Source organism: Lytechinus variegatus, chromosome 3, assembly GCF_018143015.1.
Source record: "Lytechinus variegatus isolate NC3 chromosome 3, Lvar_3.0, whole genome shotgun sequence".
Lineage (NCBI taxonomy): Eukaryota > Metazoa > Echinodermata > Echinoidea > Temnopleuroida > Toxopneustidae > Lytechinus > Lytechinus variegatus.
This window is the reverse complement of record NC_054742.1, coordinates 58,935,887-58,950,777: the sequence shown is the minus strand read 5'-3', so window position 1 is coordinate 58,950,777 and position 14,891 is coordinate 58,935,887. Positions and strand designations below refer to the sequence as shown.

At 36.3% G+C, this 14,891-nt stretch overlaps 1 protein-coding gene across 1 annotated transcript in view; it reads right to left on the bottom strand.

Annotated features, from left to right (window-relative positions):
• Window positions 1–801: 801 nt before the first annotated feature.
• The window catches only part of LOC121411497 (protein TANC1-like), a 95,084-nt gene continuing 80,994 nt past the window's right edge, over window positions 802–14,891 (bottom strand). The window contains 7 exon segments of the mRNA XM_041604261.1: window positions 802–4,361; window positions 8,728–9,648; window positions 10,253–10,353; window positions 11,026–11,172; window positions 13,095–13,186; window positions 13,739–13,871; window positions 14,581–14,756. Coding sequence (XP_041460195.1) covers window positions 4,031–4,361; window positions 8,728–9,648; window positions 10,253–10,353; window positions 11,026–11,172; window positions 13,095–13,186; window positions 13,739–13,871; window positions 14,581–14,756 — 1,901 coding nt within the window. The 3' untranslated portion in view covers window positions 802–4,030.

Sequence of the window (14,891 nt, the reverse complement as noted above, 5' to 3'; positions counted from 1 at the left end):
TGGAATGTGCTCAACAGAGATTATAGCGAGCCACTGGTTACTCTACAAACTAAAATATGGAAAAGCAGTTTCTGTACCCTTCTAATTTAAAGGACCATAACCCTGCGAACCATGACAATGTTAACGCAAGCAAGGTGAAGTTGAAGTTACTTTGTGTGTTGGTAAAGAAATCACAAATTGCACGTATTCTTGATATAGCCGACCTTTGAATTATTTTTGGCTACCTTTATTCACAAACATCTTGTAAGAATATATTCTCTTTTCTCTCTCTTTTCTACCCCCCCCCACGCTATTTGAAAATTCATAGGGGGCATTTTCACTGTCCCTGACTATCCCATTATATCTATCCCCTTCCACTTTGGCTTGCTCCCTTACTAAACTCACTGGCCTGTGTTCTGAAGTCGGGTTTAACTTAGACCATGGTCTAACTCTGTGCTAAAATTATGGGAAGCCAAAAGTGTCAAAATTTTGATTAAGTTGTATGTTTCTTATATTTACTGTGTGCTTTCCTGATTCTTCAATGGTGAAGACAATCATCGATATATACTTCCTAGACAATTTTGAATGATTTGAGAGCCAAATGAGATGACATATGATTAATCTACTATTAGTGATTTATGTAAGAAATGGGTATCAATACTTAAACCACAACTTTAAACCTGAGTTTAAGTTAAACCCGACTTCAGAATACGGGCCACTGTCTCTCTTCATTGAATCATACAAATAACATTCAAACCGACATCATAGAAAAAGTGACATACAACGAACTTCAAATGAATAGACACTATCACAGAGCAAAGATTAAGTTAAGCTTAAATTTTAGCCAGTTTATTTGTTTTGTACATATCCTTAAATATACAAATGCTGGTCAACACTGACCAGCTCAAAAAACAAATCTGTTTTGTGAAATTCATATAGTAATCATTTCCTGACACAAAGTCCTCCAGTGCAGCCATTTCCTCCGTCATGTACACATATTTAAAACTGAAATCAGCGCTTATATCAGAAATATACAATCATCATAACAAATGCTAGTGCAGAAAATAAAACATTTATAGCTGCTACATAAATCAATTCAATCAAATAAATCAGTGTTCTCTCTCCTCTTTGGTTCAAAAATACAATAAAGATAAAGAATAATGAATTTTTCCTCACACAGCACTGATATCAGTTAGGATCAATGGCTTCATAAATACAAGTACATGTGAAATTGTAAATCTGAAGTGTAAAATGGGCATTAGCATTTCAAGAAAATTTTATTCATACCAATTCTCGAAATGCTACTAAAGAGCATTACATTATCTTCATCAAAGGGAAATTTCATTCATATATGTAGAACTGCTACTTTTTCATTGTCTACAAATTTAGAATAAGTGCTTGATAAGTGCATTCTGTGTACATGTAAGCCATTGCTATTAACTTTATCTAATAATTAAAAAAAACTATTCAGGCATGAATGACAAGTAAATCATATTTATGCTTAAACACTTGACTGCCTTGATTAACTTCTCCATCCCTCTAATCCTATCCATTTAAAGCTATATTACTTCACCAACACACCTCAAAATATGAACTATAATAATTTATTTTGTCAGAACAAGGAGAAAAGAGGTTCCTGGTGAGTTCCATAAATTACATTTATCTTTCAAATGATAGATTTCAATAATAAGTATCAGTCTGAAGTGTGCCATAAGTTTGGATACTTTCCTCAAATATGAAAGTAGGACCACAGCACAGAAGATATTAAGTTTTTATGCTTTCATGATTCATTCACATTAAATGAATTACTTTTCTCTATTACACATATTTGTCTCATTTTAATAATTACTGATTATAATATCAAGAATTGCTTTTTTAAAGCAAAATATCACAAATTCAAATTGTTTATATGAAGAATCATTTGTTTTGTAAACAAAAGCAATTCTTGAGAACAAGAAATGGAATTAAGAAATTCTGCTTGCCATAGCCTACATACGTCGGCATACACTTAGTAAAACATGTAAGTGTGACAGCCGTGTGAGATTGGATACCAAGTAAGTTCAGCCAACATATCTGATACATTTCAAAAGTACAATAAGCAATCCAGGGTCAAGGTCTTTATTCTTTCTCTCAAAATTCCAAATTACAAAATGCCTTTGAGTTGACTTCATGATATCAGAGGTGAATATATTGTTACATATTGTTCATACGAAAGTGTACTGAATTCATAGATCAAGTATAAAAATGAAAGTGTTTTTATTACTTCATGAAAATAAATAGGGAATACTAATCAGAATGAATTAAATTACAGTAAGTACATGGATTGTGAATTTCATTTGTGTACGGTTGAAATACAATATGGTGAATTAACTCGATGAGGTTTCCAATGTTCCAATACATAAAAAAATAAATAGAAGAGTGCATAATTTACACACCAAACTGCTACATTAGAAAATGTCAACCTCTTCCTTCGCTTCTCCTGGCAACAATACAATATTGTGATGCACATGCCCACAGTGGTGCACACTTCCCCAGTGGTGCACACTTTCCATACAGTACAGAAAGAAACTGAGACAAATTTAGTACTGAAAACAAGTCTTAAATACTTGTACACATCATCTTGCAAATAATTTAATTTCTGCCTGAAAAAAAAGATTTGCAATTTGTAAATATATTGCAGCACAGTATGGAGTAAATGTGACAAAATGTATTTATTACTGCCAGTTATTGAGTAATTAACTGCTTACAAGCAAGAACTTGTTTAAAAATGATGTTTTGTGAAAGCATTTCTATTCTAAGATGATATTTTTTTGATTTGTGAAAGCATTTTCTATTTCAATTTAAGTAGGATTTTGCTAATTTGAGATTGAATACATTAAAGGTCCCATGGATTAAATATGGACATATCCCATTAATTCAATTTTGATGAAGGGCTCTAGCTTTGAAGATAAGAACAGCAAGCCATAGACGGATTTTACACAAAATAACAAAAGGACGGAAAGAGAGTACTCTTTTATCATGAATACAATACAGGTCTTGGTTCATTGATTGATAAATTTCATCAAGGAAAACCTCCATTTACAGGAGCTACACTTGAGACAATTCTTCATAAAGATCAGTTGAAGATTCAAAAACTGAAAAAGATATGCACCATGTCAAATGGCAGATTCCTGTCTTTTGCAGAGGAATAGTGCAAATAGCTTTTCATTTAATACCAATCCTGTCATTTCATCAAAGACAACGCAATGGGGGAATGCCTCGAGATTAGCTTTGAAAAGATATTGGCGGGATTCCTGCTAAAAGACACAACGCAATTTTCTTTCAGATTTAACTTTGTGATATCCCTTACAAGCTACTTCCCATATGCAATGTAACATAGTTTCACTGAATTCTCATTGCGATGGAAAATGAAGACTGATTTTTGTTTTTATGAATAAAGTTGGGTTATTCTTCTGCAGATTCAATGCAATTGAATTTATCTCATTTCAACTGCAGTTGCAGGTGGCAACTTTAGTTGTTCTGGGGGCCGATGGATTGATTAATGAACACCTTCCACATTAATGAACACCTTCCACAAAAGTTTAGTAAGCATGATATGAGAAACCAACCAGAAAATAGATGCAACTCCACGTTTGCAAATAAATGAAATAAATCCCTGTTCCCGTGCCATGTATGAATAGTGCTTTGATATATGTGACTTTTATTTGGCCTTGCTTGCATCCATTCCCAAAAGTTGTTTAGATTGTACCATGGTGCATAACAATGGACTTTGCAGACTTCTTATATTATCATGCTTCATTCAAGCATGTATTTAGTGCCCATTGCCAAAAGTGTGCATTTATAATTGGGACTTTTCTTTAGCGTACGTAATGAAATAAGCATCATTACGTACATAAAATCGTAATATTCCATAGTATTGTACCATGGTACAAGTGAAACCACCTTTGTAAATTTTGGCTGTTGTGTTTGTGAGGATGATCACCGTCAAATGAGAGCATTCCTTGGTAAAAAATAATCTAACGTGACAACTGTCAACACTTTGTAGCCATGGTTACAATGCTGTGGGGCCTATATATATGGTATGTTTTGTATTTGGTCGCGGGAATTCCTGGTGCAGCTGCTGTTGGGCGGGATTCTGTGGAGAAACGGGCGATGCGCTGACGGCGTTGCCCCCATCCAAGTCCCCTCCACCACGTCCAACCACTGACCCCGCCCCAGCCCCTGGAGCTGCGGGAGCCTGGCCTGGAGATGACGACGATGAGGGGGAGGTGGTGGAGGAGGAGGATGAGGATGATGACGATGATGTTGTGGAAGGATTAGATGATGTGGAACCTCTTGTTTCTAAGATGGTGGCTTGCTGTGCGGGTGGCTGCTGAGGTACACTGCCCAGTTAATGAAGTGATAATAAGTAATAAAAGATATCTATTGTTATTAATAATAATAATAATGGCCAATTTTTATAAAGCGCTTTTCCCAGAATGGCTCAAAGCGCGTTACAGCATATTATTACCCTATATTACCCTATATTATTACCCTATCATTTCAATCCCGCACGAAAAGTGCACAATTTCCACTCCCTGGGGAGCATTCCTTGCATTCATCGCAGCCTCATTATGGCACTATTAAAGATTAACAAACCTGGGGTTGGTTGAAAAGCTATTCATAGCATAATGAATAACACAAAATATCTGGAATATGAAAAGTCAAAATACAAAAAGAGTCCTCATTCCTAATTTTGTCCAAAATATCATATTTTAGCATCATATTCAAACTATAGCACAAAGTATATTTTGTTTGAAAATGTACTTTTGCAGGAATGAGTTTGATCAATACGTGCATATGCTGATGAGTATTATGAAAATTGAATGAGTGCGGCATATTGTTTGCCATAGTCTCAATATTCAGCATTAACTTTACAAATAGCTTCATCAAACCTTCCCCAAATTTCAGCATGCTAACTAGTTGACCAATAAAAATTTAGCTTGATAAAAAAAATTCTGAAGCTTCAACCCCTTTTGTCTATTAACAGCAGAATAAGGATGTATTCAAATTTATTCCAAATATCTAACAGACAAGGTTATATTATAAAATTAAAAATGTGACAACATTTCATGCCAAAACCTGTGAGATATGTGGACTAGTTGACACCATAAATAATTTTATTCCCAAGATATTTATAAAAGATATATCAGCCAAGTTTAGAAGAGTATGGAAGATTTTCTTCTATATTTGCAAGAAATAGAAAATGAGTTTGAATTATTTTATTTTATTTTTGTAATTTAGGTGAATGCAAAATAAGGTGAAGGCTAATAAGATATAATAACTAATGGATACAATGAAAATGTATGAAAATCATGTGCAGGTCTAGCAAATATTCCTGTTCAAGATGAAATTTAGAATAAATTATGAAAGAATGAATATTTCATGTTTACAAAGAAGAATAACACTAATATAGTTCGCCTGACATCTCAACATTACTGGTTAATAACTACCGATCAATATCGGGTATTATTATAGTGAACATATTTCACAGGATTTTTTTTTTGAAAGGTGAGGAAAATGAGGATTCAAAAGTCCAAATATCAATCTTTAAAAGGGAATCCATCCCAAGTGGAAAACTCGTTTAAAAAAAATCAGAGGCAGATAGATAAAAGATTTAACAAAATCAGACAAAAAATAAGAAAGTTCGAAATTTTCAAATGTTGTAAAACAGATGTAATCCTTACTAAAATTTTGCTAATCCTCTGCGAGTGTCTGTATTTTGGGGTTTGCTTTTCTTTGTGACTGACCATCAAATCATTTTGGAATTTACCCTATTCATAGTTCAAACCTGTACTTTGTTATAGGGAAGTATTCAACTTTGTGGGGTAAAAATCCTACAATAAAATAATTTGTATTCGCTAATTCAACAGAAATTAAAGTTTCTAAACTTTCACCATTTTGTTTTTCATTTCTCCTGTTTTATAACAAATCATTTTATTCAAAGTTCGATTCTTCCCAGAACTTTATTTTTATTAAATCTTCAAAGTCAAGTACCCGATATGCCCTAATGGTTTCGATACAATTTACTTAAAATGTGATGAAAAATTCAAACATTCCCACTCCAATATAAACACCAGTATTTGACAACACAAAAGAACAGTCAAGGCAAAAAGGAGCATATCATCCAAACACAAGATGCAATGTTGTCAGGTCTGTTATCAATAACCACTTAAAAAGGTCACCCCCCCTCCCTCCTCCAAAAATGATTTAATCCCCTTTTTAATTTAGATATCTGATGTCTCAAAACAAAAATTAATCTCAATACCCAAATTAAATCCCTCCTTCTATGAGGCTGAGAAAAAGGAACATTGCAAAGATTAATTCCATAAGAAAAATAAATCAGGGGTAAAGTATATTTCTTGGGCTAGAAGGAGTAACAATCATTACATAGAACACAACTTCCATCATTTTTTATTCTTTAAAATGAAATAAGATGCCGATAAAAAAGAGGGGGTAAAAGAAGAGAATACAAAACAATTAGCTAATTGCACACATATATGTTTTGTTATTATAATATTAATTTCAAATAATTTTAGTCCTGTTCTAATCTATGCTAAAGCATCAAATTTAATGCATGATTAAGATGCACAAAACAATGAACCGATATTCATGAATAGCCCTCGTCATTTACAATGCCTTTAATGTATCAGGGTAAAATTGGAGATTTCTCATTTTCATGTAATATCCAGTGTATCATGAATAAAAAAAAGCATTCTAAAATGTAATATTCATGAGTAAAATTTCAAATTGAAATGTCAAATTTGAAAAGGTTTGGATGTCAATAAGGATTACTTTCCTTTTTGGTATAAAGTAACTTCTCAAGCACGGAATCAGACAAAAAGTAAGGATATTGTCTTGGTAGCTTTCTGATAGAAAATGAACTATACATTTACATCCAGGCATTTTACATTAAAGATAAAATCAATTGCACAGTGAAGTATCACTTAAAGTTTATGGTAAACAATGTACAAAAAGTAATGATCAATTCTGGATATCAAGTGTATCTTTTTATTACCCCCTGATGATAAAAGTGTCTTATCATCTAGAAATATAGTAACATTACCATGAGATGGACTAAAATCTATTCAACCATCACATTGGCATAGTCACAAACTAATCATTCAATTGTAATGGGACGTAATAGTCACTATCAGTATCAGGAATTCCTTTTTTATTTGCAGGCAACTTTTTGAGATCACCAGTCCAATTTTGCTTTTTTTAATTACAGTTTATGTTGGAACTTTGGGGAATTTAAAGGGCTCTGTAAGGCATTTTGGGGGCGAATTAACCTTGGGCCCCAATGGAAGTTTTTCCCTGGTCATTATGCTATCATATTTCACATTCTTTGATCTTTACTAAATCTTTAGAAAGGTTTGAATGTTGGAAGAAAATTTACTGATTGGTCTTTCATCAGCTATTAGAGGACTGTTGGGAGAAAATATTACATCACAAAATAAAAGTTAAAGAGACACAAAGCGTTAAAAAAAAAGCTAAAGCACAAACAAAGAACAAGCTCCATTTCACACTGCATAGTTCAACACACAACAGTGATTGCATTTATCAACTCTTCCCAGTATGGAACAAGCTTCTCTACCCACTATCAAAATACACTTATAAACGCATACAATAAGGACCTTGTCACTGTGCGGTAGAGTGGCGCACTTGGGACTGAGGGGGAGGGGTCACGTCACGAGTGACGTTTTGCCCCGGCTTGAGGCCGTTTCCTCAAATAGTGTGGGCCATGCATTTTCTCAGAATCCGGCGAAAGTGATTGGATATTCAGTTTTTTGAACAGCACCCCATAATGAAAAAAAGCCCTGTTTGTCTAAGTAAAATAAGTATACTGCAACATGTTTCAAATCTTGATTCTACATGAGGAAAGAGATGATAAACACACTCAATATTGATGCCTTCTTTAAATTAGTGCTTTTAAAAAGCCACTGCAAAACAGAAGATGCAACAAAGATCATGCAAAAAAAATCTAAAGCTAAACAATTAACGCAAAAATTTCATGCTGCCAGGTGGACTCATTTTATAATGGTTAGAATATTATCACAGCTTTGCATGAGTGCTAGATTGTCTGAAATGTTAGACTATGTATCTAAATTATGGCTTTCATTGCTGTATATATAGGTGAGTTTAACATTTTAAAGGAGCATATTAAGTGAAATTAGTGTTTCATTATCAAGCTACGTAAATAAGTAATCTAAAGCAAGATTGAATTTTTAATGACACCTGGGCTGGTGATGTTAGATATGCAAAGAGCTGCTAGCTTCAGCAATTAGTGGTTAAAAGAAGTTTTAATGATTTTTTTTCTTTTTTTTTAGTATTGTTAGTTTTTTCTCCCATTTTTTCACCCATGTGAAATAACTCATAGTGCAAAGGCAATTAATATGGTTTGCTGATAATCAGATTTACAAAACAAAATCAAGAGTTAATGAAATTTGACATAGAAGAATTAGAAACAAATATAGAGGAGGAAGATAATGTCCCCGGACCAACCTGGACAGGGAGTTGGGGTTAAAAGGGAAGTTGGTTGTTTGTTTTATTTTTTTGGAGAGGATGAATGATGCACCAATGTAGGAATCACGAAGAAGGATACACTGACTGCTGACAAGTTGCATTTTTTTTTGTTTTGATCTATGCTACCCTTTACCTTTCCCATTGACTGGGGGAAGCCCTGGGGATCATCTCGATGACTCTCACCTGTGGGTCACCCCTGCTTGGACGTTGGTTGGGTTGGACATGATGGTGTGAGAGACATCCTGGAGCCTGACGGAACTATGGACAGGAGAGTTCAGGGCTCCTGATCCTGACCCGGATGCAGAGCCGGAGCCAGGGGTGGAGGACTCCGGAGTACTCTCCCTGGAGTCTGAGTTGTTGGGTTGTTTGGGAGATTGAGAGTGGGGAACCTGGCTGGAGCCGGGGGAGATGAGAGAGTTGTCTGTGGCTCCTGCATTGAAGAACACCACTCCCGAGGTCACCGGCTCCGACGTCGCCACTTCTATGGAAGGAGGCCGTGGCATCTTGACCGCCTGAGCCCTTCTAGGAATGGGTTTGTCCCCGGCTTTGAGTCCATCTTGCACTTCCGTAATCACCTGCTTCTCGGACAAATTCTCGTCCTTTAGCGAAACGCCAGTCCCTTGAACCAGGTGTCCGTTGCCGACAGAAAAGTCCATGGATCCTAACTGAGTGCTTGAGCTACTACTAGAATTCAAACTATTGCTATTTAACCCTTTGTTGTCCAGTGAGGACAGATCGCCACTTGAGTCATGTACCCTGCTTGTGTTCTGTACAGAGGAAACAGTGCTAGACACCACCGTAGGATCACTACGTCCAGCCTGTGAGGAGGCCGTTGAAGTGACGGGTCTCCCGGATTCCTCAGGCTCGGAGACCTCCGCCTGTGATTGTTCAGCACTTCCTGGTTGTGAATTTGCAACACCGGAATCTGGTGTCATCTCCTTCTTCTCTTTTTCTTTCTCTTCGCGTTCTTCTTTGGCTTCCCGCTGTCTTTTGGTCTCTTCTTTGCATTCTTCTTTCACCCTGACTAGCAGTCGTCGGACTTCCCGGTTGTTGGGTGCCAGCTTCACTGCTTCTAATAGATCCTGTAGGGCTGGTCCGTATTGTCTGCAATCAAGCATGAATGATTTAACAGGTCATAGAATGGAATTTGACAAATTTCAACGCATTTTTTTCCCTCATTCAATTTTGAATTTGATGGCGTATCCAAGTGGATCTGATCAACAACAGGTCTATTCCTCTACATCAAGATATCTTTAATCATTTTGACATTGTTTTACCCAACTTCTGACCATACTGACTTTCTAAAAATATGTAACAGTGATCTATCAAATTCCGTCATCTGACCAGAGTTCTATTAAAATATTATAAAGGATTATTGTGAATTGTAGCAGAAGTCTATACTACAGCAAAATACTGAATGGTCAGGACAGCATGACTTGTTTTATCTGATAAATTATGTTTTATCCGACTGTATCCATAGTAACTGTGCTTCTCAATAAATCAAAATCAAGGAAAGTTGTCAGGTGTGACAAAATGTCAGATGACAAATGTTGAAGAAATCCAGGGTTCCATAACACAAAGGATACATGTAGCAATTAATTGTACACTTGATTTCATGTTAAATTAAACAGTAATGTCAATGCAATCAATCATTAAAAAGTGTTTTACCATGATTGCTTATATTTCTGATACGGGCCCTGGATCTTACCTTATTGCTCTCTTAGCCCTAGCCCTGGCATAGTATGCTTCGAAACATTTAGGTTTGATTTCAAGAGCTTTGCTAGAGTATTCAATAGCACCAGTAATATCCTGCATATTAAGGGAAAGAGGTTATGAATAGATATTTAAATAGAAATATAATAATAGTAAAAATTATACTTGCTTATATAGCCATGAATATTATGATTCATCCAGTAAACTTGAAAATACTCGTCAGTTATACAAATCATGAACTGAATTCTACGAAGAAATGCTGGAATTGATTGAAAATTTATATGAAGAAATACTTATATAGCATTTAACACTCACTTTATCAGAAGTCCTAAGCACTCTGAAGGAATGAAGCATAATTACCCTGGCTTTAGCAAAATAGTCGTTACCACGTGTGAATAAGTATATTCCATCTGGATGTAGCGTGGGTGATTTAGATAACATATTTCCTCCTTGCTTTTATTGTTATCCATACCAACTAAAGGATAAAACGGAACTCCCCAAAATATGAATTTATTATTGTTGGACAGTAATGCATTCGTTCTTAACCCGAATCAGACTAGGATATTTTTTGAGGCTGGAAAGACTAGAGAAAGGGGGCCTACAGCCCCTCCCCCTACAACCTCCAGATCAGGGCTGTTTATTCCACAATTGCGACAAGAATCAGCATGCACATCTCCCACAACATAATCTAAAACAAAATTTTTATATTTGATTGTTTCAAAGTTATTCAAGTTACTTCAGATTCTGCTCCTGGTTGTTGATATTTACCTCTAGCTTTCTCTTGCATCTTGATATATTGAGGAAGAGATTGACTTTGAGTTCCTTATAGGTTCGGATGTCTTCACCAAACCCTTCGGATGGAAACTTCCTGAGAGCACACTGGTATTTATGACATGCTTCCCTCCATTTCTCTTTCTGTGTTAACATTACAAGATAATAATACAAGTATTGGAATTTAAAAAAAAACTTAGAGCAGCCAAAAAAAGCTATATATAGAAATATGGCAACGTCATGTACTTGTCATTTCCATCAATAACAAACTGCTCATGTACAGTCGTCCTCAAAATTATTCATACCCTTGTTGATATTTGTGATTTTTCATGTTTGTGATGAAATAAATGCATTTTATCAAGTTTCTCTATGATCTATGTGTGACCTACTAGTGAAAGAATAACAACAATGCACAATTCAAGAAATTTCTCTTTTCAGGGGTATTTTATTCATAGATATTCAAACAATGTCATGTTCAAAATTATTCATACCCTAGGTTTTCTGAGTCCAATGTCTTTCATTAATAGTCAATAGCATAGCCTTTGTTCTTTACGACTGCTTCTAGACGATTCCTGTAAGTGTCCACAAGCTTCCTGCACGTCTCCTGCGGGATGTTGGCCCATTCTTCCTTGGCGTAGGCCTCAAGCTGGGTCAGGTTGGTCGGGTTCCTAGCCATCACTCTGACTTTCAGGTCTCGTCACAAGTTCTCGATCGGATTCAGGTCAGGACTCTGACTTGGCCATTCTAGGACGTTGACATCATGGTCCTTGAACCATTTCTTCACCAGCTTGGCGGTATGCTTTGGGTCATTGTCTTGTTGGTACTTCCAGTTGGGGCCAAGCTGGAGTTTTTCGGCAGATTCCTTCAAGTTCTCATCAAGGATCTGGATGTAATCCTCCTTTTTCATGATTCCTTTGACTCTAACGAGGTTCCCTTTTCCACTGGAAGAGAAACATCCCCATAGCATTATGTGCCCACCACCATGCTTGACGGTTGGCACAGTGTTCTTTGGATTGTATGCTTCCCCTTTCTTCCTCCAGACGTATTCAACATCCATATGGCCAAATAACTCCAACTTCGTCTCATCAGACCACAGGATGGTTGACCAAAAGCTTGGATTTTGCTTCAGATGACCTCTAGCAAAGGCCAGTCGAGCCTTCAGGTGTTTCTTCCTGAGCAACGGTGTCTTCCGAGGCCTGCGTCCATGGAGACCTCCTTTGTGCAAGACTCGCTCGATGGTGGACCGGGACACCTTCGTCCCTGACCGGTCAAGCGTTTCAAGTAGGGCCTTGGTTGTGGTCCGGGGTTGTTGTTGACCTCTCTGCAGATTTTCCTGGCAAGTTTAGGGGACACCTTGCACTTCCTGCCACGCCCACTAAGGTTCTTCACAGTGCTGTACCTCTTGTGCTTCTTGATTACGCTCTGGACTGTTGCCACAGGGACGTCATACTGCTTTGAAATGGCCTTGTAACCTTTCCCTCAATGTGGGCATTCACAAGACGTTGCCGTAGGTCCTCACTGAGCTCCTTCTACTTGGCCATGATTATCAGAGACTGAGAATAACCAGAATGCTTTCCTCTATTTATACCCTTTTAGAAAGATGCTATTTTCCATCATTGTTCAATGGCTTGTTTAACAAAGAGGGTATTTAATTCATTGGAACATCTTGAAATAACTATAGAACAAAGAATAGCACATTCCCAGACAGTGAAAATAATGCGCATTGTCATAAAAGGACATTTTTGTTGAGGTATTGGCAAGGGTATGAATAATTCTGAACAAGTGCAAAAAATAACTTTCGACCCTATCTATTATTATGCTAACAACTGTACATATTACTGCCCTGCATTGACAGCAATGAGTCGACCTGGGCGTATCTTAATCTCTATCATCAACTCTATATTTTTGCATTTTACTTTTTGGATATTGTGATCTCAATAAATTGATATCAAATCAGGTAATATTGATTTTTCGCCTATGCATTCAATTTTAATGCTACTGTTCCTCATGCAAACAATGCTGCGAGTCTCCCGATTCAGTAGTACAGTATGTTCAAAGTGAGTTACCTTATAGAGTGCGTTGCCATCATCCATGAGTTTCTTGAGTAATAGAATAAGGATGTCTGGCTTGGAGGTCGCCATTGCCCATGATGCTGGACCTATAAAGAAAAATATAACACTTTATTTAAATGTATTATTACTTAATTGAATGGTTTATTTATTTCAAAAATATATACCCATATATACACTGAAAATAGCAGCCTAGAGGCTGATTCATATTGGGTTTACAAGTAGGTATATACTGACAAATAAAAGCATACAAGTTACAACATTATTACAATTACATAAGCATTTATTAAAACAAAATGGTTTGATAGATTATTCATAGAAATATGAGATGAATATACCCATCATTATGAGAGAGGGGAGGGGATGACCAAGATGGAATAAAAGAAGAGAGAACATGTTAGAAAGACAGGGAGAGTGAGATAGGAGGTAGGGAAGGAGACAAGAACAAAGTCACAGAGATTGAATGTTTAGACAGAGAAGATAAACAACTGGGTAGAGAAATTATATTGTTGAATAACATGCTGGAAACAGAGAAATATAAATTACCTACAATTCATATCAACAAAATTAAACAGAACGCACATCAAAGTTCATCAAAGACCATTGTAATGTTAACCAAATGTTTTGATTGGGAGACCTACCTAGTTTAGCACCTTTCTTGAGTAGAACAGATACAACGGATGTATTCCTACATCCTATAGCCCTGTCTAATGGTCTCATACCGCTATTATCCATGTGTTCTATATTGGCGCCTTTCTCAACAAGAAGTTGTACCTGTCACATAGTGAAAGAAAAGACGAAGAAGACATTTTTAGCTGTGAGGTAATTCTGCGGAACAAAATCTACCATTTTCCCCCCCCTCCCAAAATTGGCTATTGATCGCATGATCACTTCTAATTACTTATGCTAATTCATGTATAAAATGAGTTGTTGGCTGTAAATATAAAAGAGCACATAGGGGCACATTTGGAAGTGATGTGCACTATATAAGCATGTTGGTATCATTACCATTATTAAATAGAGTTCTAAAATTACAAAAAAAATTTTAGAATTATAGTAAATTTGCCATTATGTCAACTGCTATGGTAATAGGGCTCAGCAGCCAAGCACAATAAAGGTTTCCAAGGTCGTTAATCAGACAGCAGACTGTTTCATTAAATTTTTTATAAATTATGTATGACTTTCTGCACAACCGGTGATCCTTTCTTGTGCTTAATGATATATCCCTATGTAGCTGACCTATCACCTCAAAACATGTCACAGTTAAGCGCACGGCCATGTGTAACTTTATGAACAGCTTTATGAAACATCATCTAAGGCCCTGTAACAAAAAGCTTAGCGATCGATCGTGTGGCTCATTTCTATGATTGATCATACAAAATAATGAATGCAATCGATTGTAGAAATCAGCCCTATGATCAATCACTAAGCTCTAAGTTACAGGGCTAAGGTCCCGGAAAACCTTGATTCAATCAATGCTCACCACTTGTGGATCTCCAAAGAAAGCAGCCAGGTCAAGGGGCGTCCTTCCATTCTTATCATCATGGTCTATGGCTGATCCTCTTTCCAGGAGTGACTTGACAATGTTGATGTGACCTTTCAGACACGCCCAGCACAATGCTGTCAGACCTTCCTTATCAGAGCTATGTACTGAAGCTCCTGTATTGCAATTCATAGACACAGATGTGACAGATTTTGTAAGGAACTGATCTATTACAAAAATCAAAAGGAAACATGCACCTATACTGACTAATCACGATATAAAAAAAACGTTTAAACATTTACTTTATCACA